We start from the raw sequence: 14,948 nt of genomic DNA on the forward strand, positions 1-14,948 counted from the left end.
GTTTGGGGAACATATGGAACCAACTAGCCGAAAGGCTTTTATGAGGAGCTTTAACAGGGGGCACGGTTTGTGAGCAGAAATTCCAGTGGATGAGTTAATAGTTTCACTTTCCTTAGCTGTCCCTTTATAGGAACAACAACAACAAAGTCAGGCGCGTTCCTCCCACAGCCCTGGCTGTACAATGTGCCGATGCATCCAGGATTTCGTTTGGACACTGGGGGAGTCCTTTAGTAGATCCCCCAGGACCTGTTTTTTTGGAGCTATTTCCTGATGCTGACCTCATTAGGTGAGTTTCACAGCTCACTAATTCCTAGCAACAGCGCAGGAGATGCAAGGAAAGGGGAAACCCGTCTTCTGGAAACCAATGGAACTGAACAGATTTGGGCAAACACTTTTATTGCTTTTCATTAATCTGGAAGATCAGGGACTTGGTTTTTTTCTTTCTTTTATTTTCTTTTTTTTTCCTTCCCCCAACTCACTGTTTTGCTCTGAAACTGTATATTTGATTTTCTATTTGAGTAGAGAGAAGGAAGACACCAAAAGAACACCTGAAGAACCATATACCTCAATGTTTGTGTTGCAGTTTGTTTTAAACCAAGCAGAAGAGGAGGCATTTCTTTTCCAGAAGTGTAATTTGAGCACTGACAGGATATAGTCACACAAACGCTTCCAATAATGCTTATTGGGTATTTGCATTGTGGTGGCATGTCTCCAAAAGAGAGAGCAAAGGAAAACAATAGTTGCCTGCTCGAGAGCTGACATCATAGTATGAAATTTAAGTACTTGTTTTTGTGCTTTTATTATTAATCATGGTTCTATGGCGGGGTCATCCTGTAACTCCAGCTACCGGAGTCCTGTGAATGCAATGTTTGTAGTTCAGCCTTGATAAGTTTAGGACTGTAAAGTCATTTCTCCCCCGTCACGTAAGAGTGAAATTTGTCTGAGCACCAAAGTTTGGCCTGAGAGTTTTCTCAGGGTTGCGTTTCATTCTCAAGTCTCCTGTATAGCAAACACACCAGAAGAGCACAGGTCCATTTGTCTTCTGCTTAATGCAAAATCGGTTTCTTCTGTTGTAAGTCTTGAGTTTGTTGTCTATTTTATTGGCAATGTATTTTATAAGAAGGTTTGGGACCATTCAAGTATTTTATCTGGTAATAAGGTTTCCTTGTCTTATTTTACGATGGCCTCTTAGATGTCCCACGAAGCTGTTCTTCCATTGTGGCACCATTTGGAACCTTAGTTAGACAAGGGTCTGAAGAGGTGGATCTGGCAACCTTTGCACCTGATTAGAAATCCATAGTATGGTCTCCTAGACAAGATGATAGTCATAGAGTTGAGCTGCCATCAGAGGTTGTCAGAAATTGATTTCTGACACAGCATGTGAGCATTCAGGATAACCAACCAAAGTCACCACACACACACCTATGCAAAAGTATTAAAAATGTAGAGCTGAAAGGATACAGCTAACTATGCATCCTTGAGCTGGTGTCCAGTGATGATCATGGCAAAGAATCCAGGTACTGAATAGCACATTTTAGAAAAGCAAGCATCTTATTTCTTCTTTTGTGCCATTCAGGACCTTATGACCAAAAAATCTTATGAGCAGCTGACATAAGCCAGGCATGATGCTGTGTTTGATGAGGGTTAACTTGGGTTTTGTTCTGTGGGCTTTTTGTACTCTCTTCAGCTAGGGACAAATGCATATGAGATAGGTAAGGAGAAATCTCTCCTGTACAAAGGCCATGGTTTTTCTTCTTTAGCTGCCACGTACAGCACTAACATGTTGCTGGCTTTCAGGAGCCTTCGGATGTCCAGTCTGAAGTTGCAGACTTGTGGCACGATAAAACACGATATGTGACTGTTTGCGAGAGTACCTTGGAACAAGTGGGATTTTTATCTAGCTTTGTTCCCAAGGGCAAATACGATGAAGAACACAATTTCTGGTGGAAAGGCGCAAGTGTTCCTAAACCCAGTCCAGGTACACATCTATTCACTTCCCCTCCCTGTTTGAAAAGGTGGAAATACTTTTTTAGGTCTGTTTCTGTGGGTTGGATTTACTTGACTAAAAGCCAAATCTCATTAAAATCTTGCATAAAATCAAACCTCCAGCCTCTCCCATGGGCTTGCAAAACAAAGTTGAAACTGTCCCAAGGCAACTCGCTTCGCTGCTGATACCAACACTTTTATGCAGTGCCAGCCTTCAGACCTTGCGACCCAATGCAGTTCTGTCTGCCCACTTCGTGTGAGGGGTTTGGAGGTCTTCTAACGTTTGATCTTTTTGAAGTTGAAATTTAAACGCCTTAAGTATTCAAGTTGATTTATATGTGAGGTAGACTTTTGTAACCCATTCCTTCCATTCACGTGTGACTCCTGGCTCTGTAATCCAGAGGCAGGGGTGGGGGGAATGCTGTTTGAATATCAAGGTAATGAGTAAAGCTGTCAGCTATGGTCTTCACTGGGCTCGTTTGGTCTCTAATCGAGGCCTGCAGTGAGCTTACACATGAGTGGCAAAGGCTGGTCTTTGCAGATTTAGTTGCGACTGAAGTGCATGAGATTGTAGAGGCAAAAGAGCAAAGGTTAAAGCACGACAGCAGCACAGATACTGTTGGGTGATGGTGAACAGTTGGCATGAACATAAGAAACGGCCCAGTCTTGTTCACCAAGAAAGAAAACTTGGGGTTCACACAGACCTTCCCCCTGCTGGGGAATCCTCAATCGAAGCCACCAGTGATACAAGAGCTCTTCCCTATCTCAGCTCTGCTGCGTCCCCTCTGACCTTCCCATGGCAGAAATGACTGGTCCAGCCCCCTTATCCTTGAGATGGCCATAGTCTGTGCAAAAGGGCTCCCAAAAAGTCTGGACCAGTGGTTCCTGGCACTGGCTGGGATTGGTGGTACCCACTCTCTTAGGCAGTAAAACAGGACCCATAGGTTTGCTCCGAGGGCTGGGCGGGTGTCTCCAAACATCCAAACAAAATCTGTGCATTGGGCTGCTGCTCTGCACAGGAGAATGACATCGCTCAGATAAAAAGGCTTCCTCCTGGGAGGGTGAAAACCCCTTTCTGTTGTCCATGGTTGATTGGTCACAAACAGGGGCCAGAGACAGCCATGCAAAAATGGCTTTCAAAGCGCGCTGATGTGAGGACCATAAATTGCGTGAATAAAAATGCACTTTCCCAGAGTCAAAGTCATAACTTCCCATCACTTCCCAGAACAAATACTGTCTGCTATGTTTATTAGGTGGGACTGTGTATAGGCAGTCGCTCTAAGTGTGTTTATTTTGAAGTCATCAGTTGTTCAGTAATCTCAGGCACCTCTGGGAGATTTAACTCAGATAGAGGTTTAGGCTGGAGGTCGTGGGGTCACTGATATTAAGATAGAGAGAAGGAAAGGAAACAGCGTTGTTTTTGTGGCATTATCTGAACAGTAAGGAAAAATAAATTCAGGTTTTAAGATGGCTTTAACCTGACTCTGAAGGAAATGGCCTACAAATCCAGCCAACGAGCAGGCGGCTGCGAGGAGACCCCGCTTCTCTTTAAGTTTGTTTTGAGCTGCCTGTCTGAAAACCATGGTGGTTATGGCTTGATTAAGCAAGACTTCTCTAGAAAGCTCTTTAAGTGGTTACAGTCTTCCTTTAGCAGATTCAAGTGTTTGAGATTCTAATTTTAACTTTCCTCCTAGAATAAAATCTCCTGAGTTGCTTTTCGGGCAGGAGTTCGAACCCAGCGATGAGCTGCCCCGCAGTGGCAGCAGCGTGCTGGAGGCCAGCTGGTGGCCAGCAGCACCTCGAGGTCCCAAAGCTGCTCGGAGGCAGAGAGCGGGGACATCAACGTCCTGACGCTAATGACATCTGGGGTCCGGTGCGTGGGGGTCCATCTGCTGTTATGAACTCCAAATCATTCATTCCCTCTCACGTGAACTCTTTAGTGTCTTATAAGAAGTGAACTCGTACTGTGGGCTTTTCTGCAACCTGGCACTTATATTCAAGGAATATATAGGCAATTTTCTTTAAGACATCTAACCTTCTGCAAATGTGACCGAGTTCAGGTAATAGATTCCAAATGTATTAGGAGGGGACAGACAGACATACCCAGACCATTAATGCACAGGACTGGTTTCCTCAGGAAGGCAGAATAACAACAAAAAAAAGACACACACACCCAAAAAAAAAGGCATTGGGAGTAAAGTAAGGATTTGTTTATCGCCTTCTTAATATTTTATTATAAAACATACTGTCTTATCCTCAGGGTTTGTTAGTGGTTTGTATATGTGTGCGCCTGTGTGTATACATATTTTCGTATATAAAAATCCAGCAACCTCCATTGTTTAAAAAATCAAAAATGAGGAGGATTTCACTAAAAGCATTTTGGGAAAACCTCTGCTCTCAGTTTTCATGTCAACGTTTTTCTAAGCTTTTATTTTTATTAGCCAAAATGTTTAGAATCCCCAGGAAATCCTGGGATGAACCATTTCCTCTTCGAGCTGTAGCCCTTAGGGGAAAAAGAAAAAGCTCAGATCCTTTCAAAGGTTAGAAATTTTTCAAACTGTATTTTTTGCAGATTTTTTAAATTAGAGAAAAACTAAGTTAGGAAGATGCTTAACTGCAGGCTGTGGTCCTGGAAAAGATTGATCTCTTTGTAGAAAAGCCTGAAGAAACCCTTAGATCTGGGCAAGGAAATCTTTTAGGCATGGATTTTAATGGGGAACTGATTGCCGAATTGAGGTATAACAGGTTCAGTTGAAAGACCGTCTTTATATTTTTTAAAAGTAAATTAAAAAATAACATTTGCTTTTCCTCAACCAATTTGTGTATGTTAGTTAGCATGTAACTGCTTTGTACTAAGAGGCTGTTAATGCCCTGGAGGTACTATGATGATGATGATGGTGGTTATTATTATAAAAAAATCTCAGATCATATTTGTTATATACCTGAGGTTTTGCAGGAGTAAATGCAATTGACTGTTTCCGTTCCTTCAGACAGAAACCATAATTTTAAACTAATAAGAACTTCCATCCTGCAAATACATTATGTACATTTTTAATTTTAAACTCCTCTGAGGTTCGCTTCTTAAAGTGGGTTCAGTTGCTTCAAGTTAAGAAGGTAAGAAGATGTGTCCCAGACTGCAGCTGAGCTGGGCCAGCTGGAGCTCGGCATGGGTTATTTTACCCAGGTTTTGAGATCATGGTTATTCTTTGGGATGGGTACGGCACTGCTGTTATAAAGGAGAGAAGCTGAAAATGTGGTGAAACGTGAGGCTGAGGGGTAGAGGAGATGTCTTTTCATGAAAAATGACACATCAATGTAATTTTTCAGAACTCTGAATTTGCAGTCACTACATGTCACTTTAGGAGAAGTGCATTTGCTTATTTATATAATTTGTGACAACCTGTGTTAACTGCTGTTCTTCTGATTTATTCGTCTACTTTTTATCAAGTTTGTTTGGAAGGTTCTTGGAAAGCCGAACATGAAAAGCCCAGACTCGGTGGTTCAGTAACTGGTATAAATTATTCCCATAGTCTATCACAAATATACAAAGACTGGTTGTAAAGCATGTGAAATTGAGTAGCCTTTTTGGCAATGCAAGGAAAAAAATATCATCTTTAAGGGCATCTATTTTTTTGGTTACCTAAATTTACCTAGTAAAGAGTGCTTCTGCTTTCTTGGTATTTTCAGGTTTGGGATGGGGACACTGGACTAGTTTTCTGGGACAGTGTTTTAATTTGGTATCTCTGTTTGCTTTGCAAAAGTGTGCGTGAAGGGGGAATGACTAAAGCAGGGAGACAAATAATGAATTTCCTGAAGCTTCTGCTCCTGGAAGCACGCAGAAAGTCCCAATACAACAACTGTGACTTCAAAATATTTTGATTTTTATCAAAAACCTTCCAACTGAGTTTGGGCTTTGAATTTAAGCTAGCGGACAGGAAACAGTCAGAGGCAATAGAAGATTACTAATCTGGGGGCTTTTTCATTCCAGTGTCTCTCATGTAGCCAAGTAGTCAGCAGAGAAAGCCTAAAAGTTCTCAGACCGTGGCCTCTAAGCAATATAAATGTGTGTGAAGTTGTACTTTGTGTGGAACATCAAGGGGTTTGTGATAAGGTCTTCTGCTAGTAGGGGATCTTGCATCTGACTTCGCTTCCAGGTGGGAATGCCTAAAGATCAGCCCTTGTTCCTGGAAGCCAGGATGGGTCAATGGACTTCAGGTGCAGGAGAGTTTTTCAAAGTTTGGCCTCTTAGGCTTTTCTGCTTTGATTCCCAATATTTTAAACTTCTCACCTGTTTTTCTTGTGTGTATTTCTACAGGTGCTGTTTGCCCTAAACCAAACTCTGCTCCAACACGAAAGCCTCCGAGCAGGTAGTCTGCAAGCCCCATATACCACTGAAGATCTCATCAAGCATTATAACTGTGGAGACCTGAATGCTGTCATATTCAACCATGACACTTCTCAGGTAAGAAAAAGTGTTGCAGATGGGCCAGTTGATTGAGGTCAAATCAGCTGTTTTAATAGCGGTCATCACTTTCTCTCCTCTTTTCCCCTCTTCCTTTTGATGCCCTGTGTTTTCTTTCCGCACGTGTCTCGTTTGCCTGGTGAGAGTGGGGTTTCCTTGATATTGCTTGAGTTCTAGGGAAGGAACTGCCTGGAAAACTTCCCTAGGAATGTGCCTGAAAAAAACGTTAATTATGGATGTTTGTGGGGCTGTTGAATGTAATCCCCTCATTAAGGGGGGTAAAAAAAAATCTTTGTAATATTTGAGCTTATATATGAAAAGGAAGTGAACCTTATGTAAATACTCTATAAAGTAAACAACTTCTCAAGCATGTCATAATTCAATAATTTTGTATGCGTCTCAGGCAGCCCTTCCGTCTCTGTTTATCTTAGTTATCCAATGCTATTAAAAACTCTTGATGGAGCAGAAATCTGCTTTCCAGAGCAGTTTGATAGTTGGTGGCAAACTCTGAGATTCTCATTTAATACGTAGGTTCCTCTTTCTCCTTTCCCATTAATTCTATGGAAACTTGGTCTTTGGATGTCATCTCATGCCTCTCCTTTTTTGATAAATGTTCCCAGGTTCCTGTCTCAGGTGCAGTGACTTACTTGGAGTGGACCCGTATAAACTTTGGCAGACACAGTATTATATGGTTGCGTGATGGTTTTTGTCAGTGTTATGTTGATGGTTGGACTCGATCTTAAAAGTCCCTTCCAACCTAGATATTTCTATGATTCCTTATATGTTTTGCCAATGAAAGTCTATTAAATCATGATAGTGGTTTACCATTAGCAAACACAAATCAAGTATAACTATGTGACTTCAAGAGGGAACTGAGATAGGGTAAGCTCAGTCTGTTGATTGAGACAGAGGTCTCTGAGACATCTTATCTTGCCACCGCTATCTCCATTTGCACAAGGCTCTTTGGGTCGCTTGTTTCTCAGAGGAACAGCTGGGAAAGCGAGGAGGGCCCTAACCTGGCTGTAAGGTAACAGTCGCCCAGCCACACTCCATGGCTCGGGTTCTTTCCCAGAGGTCTTGTGTGCCCCTCTGAGAAGTTCCAGGTAGAAATGTAAAAGACACCCATCAGCATCTGTAGCTGCTCTTTCATGTCACCTATCACAGAACTAGCCTGTGCCTTGACAGGAGAGGAAAGACATCAGCTTGGACAATCAGAGGTCCTTAAATTCTGGACAAATGGTCATGTCTTCTCTTTTTTCTTATCTGGTTATCATTTTCAAATAGCAGAAAGAGTGGTTGATGGTAATGAGTGGGATAAAACCCCTGTGCTGTCCCAGTTAATCCAGTCCTAGAAAGGGAAGCATTGCTTTCGCGTGACTAAGCAGGACATAACGGGGTGGTTAACATGGCAGTACCGAAACAGAAGTCTGCGTAGTACCAAAGCTGCCAGAGCTGGACAGCCTTGCACTGAAAAGTAAAGGAAGAAAGCAACTCAGGTAGGAATATGTCTCCAAAGATGGGATGTGTGAATTAGAAAAGGTAGAGAGCTCATGACTTTAAAGGATCCTGGAGAAGTCGGTGGTTCTAACTATTCCTGCAATGTCAAGGCACAGCACACGAGGAAAGTACATAATGATTTTGGAGAAATAACTCTTGCAAAGTGGGGTGGTATCTTTGCGATGGATGCAAAGAAAGGACTACTAGTAGGTAAAACCACAAAGACAATGCTGGCATCTGAATGTCCCGTGTCATCTTTTAGTCTCTATCAGTGTAATTTCCCCAGCAATAAAGCCTTTGCCCTTGAGACAAGTTGTGGCCATTCACACTGGTTGCATTGACTTGCGGACATCTGTGACTTGTTGACACCATGTCCTATAACAGACCTGTGAGTTAGGCATGAGAGGAACAGATAGATTGCTGCAAAAACTCCTTTATCCCTGCAAACTCTTGGATCAAATGTGAGTTTAAAAACAGTGTTAAAGAAAGAAGAAAGAATCCAACAACCAATCAGAGTTCAAGCGCTGGTGTTAGTCATGGTCCCAGAGTGCACACAGTTGATAGAGATTATAACGCTTACAGGCTATGGAAAATTAAAATCCCTATAGGTATACTAGTCCCTGCAGAACTCTAAATGTTGTGGAGCATTTTCCTCTCTCGGTTGTTGTTTTTAATTTGGGTAAAGAGGTTTTTTGTTTGGTAGTGTTTTTATAAACCAGCTTTATACCATTTATTTTTAATTGCAAGCAGAACAAAATAGAAAATGAAAACCTAAAATAAACTCCCTATTCAGGTCAACTTTTGCCAGTTGTGGTAATTCCAAATTTATTCTGTGTGTTTTTTGCAAGGATGATGGACTGTTTCTTTGCCCTTTGGTTACCAAATTAGATCAGTCTGGCTTAAATATTACACATGGGATCTTTCTCTTGAGACATAAAGTAGGCACAGGGATTTATCACGTGCTGAGAGTGTATTGCAGGTCTCATCAGGTGACAACAAGTGATTGGCCTCCAAGTGCAGAAAAACTATAAATATCCCAAGTGAGATGTATCATCACTTAAACTTCAGGGTAGGTACCCATGCCAAGCCTGGGAGATGGGAGTATCACAGTGTTTTTAGGAGGTGTGCCTGTTCTTCCATGACATCCAACTGCTGGCCCAGCTCTTCAGAGGTGTGGTAAATCCTTGGAGCTGGTACCGTTAATGCAACTTTGAAATATCACACAGAAAGGAACAAAAGATCAGGAATGGAGCTGTAAGACTCAACGCTTATGTGATGGTGGAGGCCTGGGATTCAGCTCTGTCCCACAGAGGCATGTAGACCCGCAGAAAGCTGTAACTCATTCTGAGGACTCATTTGGGGGCTGTTCATAAGGCTACTAGTCCCTGCTTGACCCTTGAAGGTTAGCGGGAGCTGCAGAGTAAAGGTGAACCTGTCCATCAGTTGCCTCAGTTCAGAGCCATTGGTTTAGGTCACCGTAATGAACCGGGAAGTAGCTGGGAAAGTCTAACACAGCCGTGGGGACCGTGGTGGTGGTCGTGATGTGGAGTATATATCTAGGTGCAGTAACTAAATTCCTCTAGTGTGAATCTTGGGAGATGGAGCATCTTCAGTACCCATCTGCAAGATGCCTTTAGAGCAAAACTTATCCTGGAGCAGAAAGAAGGACCAGAAGTAGAATAGTAATACTGTAGATATGAGGTGTTACGGATGAGTTTCTCGAGCCTCTTCAGCCTCCCCAGGGGAGTTTGGGAAATGTGCAGTTCCTCAGCACCAGTCTTGTTGACTGCCGTGGTGTTTGGGGGGAGAGGGCAGAGTCCCCGGGGCTGAGCCTGTGCCAAGGGAGTGCACAGAAGGGACGGTGCTGGGAGGAAAAATGCAGGAAAAGTTATTTCCTAGACTGAAGGCACTGAGCTTGGGCACCAGGTCAGAAAACAGCTCCTTTGGCACCTGGGGACAGGGACAGGGACCGGGACGGGGACAGGACCTCCCCAGGGAGATGCTGCCTGCCTTGGGGCTGGGAAGCCCAGCTTAGCCAGGGCAAGGTGATTGAAATGGAGGGGCGTGAGCAGGCCCCCAAATCCCATCTGCTTTCCTGTGCCAGAGCCATCAGCACTGATGACAGTGGAGGACTAAACAAATCCTACTCAGTTTCAGGTTTTTGTGTTTTGTTTTTTTTTATTTTAATTAAGAACAGTGAAAGGGGGAAACACCTCTGCTTTCCTGTGGTTATATTACATTCTTCATTCCTTTCTCTCTCTCTTTTTCTTAAATTTTGTTTCCAGGCACCAGTTTTCCAAATGTATAAATCCTTATTTAAACTTAATAAAATTTTAAGGGGCTGAGTTTATTCAGTTAGACTATGACCCAAAAGTGGAGTAGGAAACATCTCTCCTGCTTCTACAGCCTTCTGCGAACACTTGATTCTCCTGTGACTTCTGCAGTCAAGAGGCTTACAATGGAGTTTCTGGGCAGAGAGTCAAAATGATACTGAAGAGAAAGTATTCTAAGTTAAAGATAGGATAGGCGTATTTTCTGCTTTTTCTTCAGACTTTTCCCCCTCAAAGAAGTCATAGTTTCTTTCTCTCCTTTTGACAAAAATTCTTTATAAGTAGCGAGGCATCAGATTAGATCAGCAGCTTTAACTTCTGTATTCTGTCTGGCGCTCTCACAAGGGAATTGAGGTCAGTATGTCCAGAGACATTAAAATGCAAAAATCTGTTAGTGCAAAATCAGAAAATAACCTACCCCCAGAGAATACTTTTTCTTACCTGAGATCCTTAAGAAATTGCCTATTGACCTGAAGCTTTGGTGAGGAAAAAGGAGGGTGCAGAGCAATTTATCTAATATTTTATTCCCTAAATCTGATGTGAAAGTCTTTATTTAAACATTTTGAACTGTTGCATTTGAGTTTTGTGTTCAGGGATATCATGCACCATTTATTTCCTGTGGTTGGTCTTGAGATGTTCAATTTTTCAAGGAAAATCCTGTAAAGCAGATTCATGTTTGCCAGCCTGGAATTAGCTGGTTCTGTGTTTCCTTGTAATATGTGTACACTTTATTAAGAGGGAAATTGAAAAGCCGAGGCTGAGATTTTTCTCCTTCAACCATTCCCAAAAACTGTACCTGCAGCCTCCAGCTGCTGTTTCTCCTCTTCTGTCCTCAGCCACTTTTCCTGACCTGAGGAGAGGCTCCTGTCCAGGAGAAGGTGGTTTCTCCTCTCGTGTTGCCGATCTGGTGTACCAGAGGCATGCAGCTACACTGCTTACTCTGTCGACCGTTTTCTTCAGGCCAGGTCCTACTGGTTGAGTACTTGTTATTTGCCTGTCACACGTAGGGTTAGCAACACAATTCTAGAGTCATTCCTGCCACTTATAAAGCATCTTTCGCTTAGAGAGCCTTTATGTTCTGTGTGTGGTTTAGACTGTATTGAAAGCCCATTGAAATAACGGAGAATATTGCCATGCCTTCAGCAGTGTGAGTCACAGTGGGCCCAGCCATCATCCAAATATCAAAAGAAAGAAATCAAGTTAGGCCAGTGAATAACCCAGTTTACAGGCTTTATGCACACCTGAGTATAACAAACAACTTCTTGCCAGGAGAGGTGAGGTCTTGGCTTCATCCTACGCAGAAAAGCAAGCTGTGCAATGAAGTTGCCTGGCTGTCACCACAGCCTGCAGACACGTCTCAACCCCTTTTGGGGCTCACTGTGCCGCCTCCTTCAATCTGTGTCCGTCAGAAAGAACTGAGCTTTTTGTACAACTTACTAGAATGATGTCACCCCTGTCTTGAGTTGCCTCTGCAGTTCAAAATCCCACGGACTCACGCTGAAACACAGTGTCTGAGCAGTGGGTGTTGCCTTCTGAAAAGCATATGATGGTCCTGATAACACATTAGACATCCATATGCTAACACCGTGTCAGTAGGCAGCCTCCCTAAACTAAAGAAAAGGTTTAGTCCACCACTTCACAATGCACTTGCTGTTTATAAATCACCAGGTTGTGTTATGTACTCCTTTAAAAATGTTATCATCCTGCATTTAAACCTGCTGTTTAAGATTTAAGGGTCCTGATAATTCTAATTACATCATTAACTTGCCCCGTTCTCGTTCTGGATAAAATACAACTGTGTTTCTGGCTCACTTCTCAAATCAATGAAAACTATCTGTGGAATGCCCCAGCTTCAATAACTGCAGAAACACACAGCTGAGACCATTAGGTAGAGTGTTGAATGACAAGCAGACCGAATTTGTCCAAGGAATGGAGTTTTATCTAGGGCAAAGGAAGATAAATCCATAAACCGAAGGCACAGCTATTGTAACGCAATGCTTTGGAAGCATCTTATCGTTTTCAGCTGTAACAAAGTGCAGGCGAACTGGCACAGCCTCTCGTTCTTCCAGGGAAAATGATTACAGGCTTTCCAGCGAAGCAAGTGCAAGGTTGTCCCGGGCGCCAGGGGTGCGGGTCCCACCAGTTTCTTATTCTGGGTCCAGGCGAAGGGTCAGTAATGCTTCCAGGAGTGCGTGTTATAATGACATTGATGGCAGTCCCGACTCTGCCCGGGTGTCTGGCGACACGTCTGCTCATCGCCGCTTGTGCCCCGATAGCGAGCAGAGGATGTCTCCCACCTTCTCTTCCTTGGGCTGTAGCACGGGATGCTGCTGGAGCGGTGTTGCCTTCCCGAGGTTCAGAATCGCTCCTGATCTGCCGCTGTGGGATCGTACTTTCTTTCCACTTGCACCTGAGTTACAGCTTTGTGTCTTGGTATATTGTGAGCATTTGGAAGCAAAAAACAGAAGCGCAGCCAAAATTTTCCAAGTCTAATTTTCATATTATGTCAGAACAGGATTCCAGATTGGAGCAATATTATATTTTGGCTTATGTGTTTCATAAAATTGGTTACAGATCCAGATTGTGAGAGTTAAGTCTACTTGTTGATGACAGAGCTGTGGAAAACACTGCAGAGATTATTTTTTTATTAATAATCTGGAACATGCCCAGATAATTTTCATGCTACAGGTTTTCAAAATAGGTTCTTGCTTGAAAATTTTCATTACATGTTTGCATTTAGAGTTGCCTTACCTTGGAAGTTCCTTCCTTCCTCTTTCCAGTTTCCATGGAGAAAGCAATGGGAGAGGAGAGAAAGTCAGAGAGAAATTGGAACAAGGCATTTAACGGCAAAGATTTTTCTTTCAAAGACCGCTGCGTTATTAGAAAAGGAACATATTCACCTACAGAGAAGAGCTGATTTACATTAAAAACTTTCAAGGATTGTTGACTACCTGTATTTATTAGTAAGGGAATAAACTATAAAAGCGTATGAAGGAGTGATTGGTAAAAACATTTAGAGTTCAATGTAGTAGCATGCTGCTTTCTGTGCATTGCTGTATGTTTGCTGTAAAGCACTTACTATCCCTTCTTTTTAAAGAGCTGGTTTATGAAGTGTTTCTTGGAAAGACTTGTTCAAGAGAAATGGAAAAGACTTGTTAGTTTTTTTAAAAATATCTTGTGGGTTGAATGTACAAAATGCTTTTTCTCCCTTTGTGTTTTATCCAGAAAATGTATTTGTCACGTCATTACGACAGGGAGCAGAAAAAGCGGGACAAGGGGGCAATTTGGTTGTCCTGGCTGACTTGGCAGGATTAGTATTAGACATTATCTGAAAAGCCTGTGTTCTTGGGTACTCCTTGACACAACAGTTCTTGGTCTGACGCTGTTGTTGTGCGTTCCTGAATAGCCAACAACTTAAATCAGGTTATCCAGTGTAAACTGATTGTGCTTTCTGATGGTGACTTCAGACCTGGAATCTTCTCTCCACTGGGAGAGGTGATTGCTGATAAACCCAAAGTCAAGGCTTACACACTTCCACTAGCTTAGATGCAAAGAAGTCAGTTTCAAGGATAACTTAATTTGTCTCTACTTCACTGACTTCATCTGAATTATTCCTTATTTTTCTCCTGATTGGTCCCCATTCCATTTCAAAACGCTTTCTTGGAGATATTCTGCAACTTTACATCCTATACTAGACCTCTCAAACAACCCCACCTTAAAAAAAACCCTAAAATTAGTTTGAAAGTCATGATCCAATTTGTTCTAGATGCCAGCATGACTAGAAAGCTTAGGCTGGTTGGACTGGGAGTAGCCTGGAGTTTTGCTAGGACCGAAGACAAGGACGGGGCCATCTCAGCATTCCAAGCTCTGCCTTGTGGTGTCAGCTCCGGAGATCTGGTGTCCAGCCTAGCTGCTGTTGCGTTAATTAACGAGCTTTTTGCTCCTTGCTAAGTGACGTGATATTTTGCAAACCATATCTTTTGGATCACGCTTGTCTTGGGTTAAAATTGTATTGCAAACTTCACCTAAACGTCCAGGCTTTCCCTAGCGTCACACTAAACGGGGGTGGGAAGAAACTCATTGAAGAACCCTGAAGAATATATATCCAAGACAACCAAACCCGAGTTTGTACCCGCTACTGACCAGCTGTTCTCCCACTGTGTAACAGAAGACAAAATGAAAAATACCTTTGGAAAAAGAATTGCAATGCTTTAATAAGCCAACCCCAAACCCAAACCTTCTGGCCCCAGCTTTTTTCACTTTATTGCCCTGCTTTGCCCTTTGATCGGTATCTTTACTTGGGTGTCATGGCAATATAATAGGTGATGGTTTTAGTGTCAGAACAGGAAAAAAAAATAATATTCTTTGTCAAAGGAAACAAAGCATTTGGAAGGGAAATAGAAAAACTTGAACTTTTCCATATGTTTGCAAGCTCGTGAAAGCTGGCCTCAAAAAAACCCCAATGTTGAAGGGGTGTTAAAGGGGGTGGGAGTATCATTTGGTAGTTAGGATTTACCCTCCCCGCTGAAACCCAAACCTTGATTTGCATACACTGCAGGCTTGTCATCCTTATTCAATTAATGAACAGGTCCCTGTAATCTGGTCCTAAATATACACTGCATAGTTGGGTGAAGCTTGCAGAAGCGGGGCCGGGATCATTGTTCTGACTGTGT

The 14,948-nt window shown here is 42.6% G+C and overlaps 1 protein-coding gene across 1 annotated transcript in view; it reads left to right on the forward strand.

Annotated features, from left to right (window-relative positions):
- The window catches only part of TRABD2B (TraB domain containing 2B), a 302,432-nt gene that overhangs the window by 156,130 nt on the left and 131,354 nt on the right, over positions 1–14,948 (forward strand). Inside the window, exon 3 of the mRNA XM_063344883.1 lies at positions 6,302–6,448. Coding sequence (XP_063200953.1) covers positions 6,302–6,448 — 147 coding nt within the window. The remainder of the gene's footprint in view (positions 1–6,301; positions 6,449–14,948) is intronic.

The sequence above is a fragment of the Chroicocephalus ridibundus genome, chromosome 8 (genome assembly GCF_963924245.1).
Source record: "Chroicocephalus ridibundus chromosome 8, bChrRid1.1, whole genome shotgun sequence".
Lineage (NCBI taxonomy): Eukaryota > Metazoa > Chordata > Aves > Charadriiformes > Laridae > Chroicocephalus > Chroicocephalus ridibundus.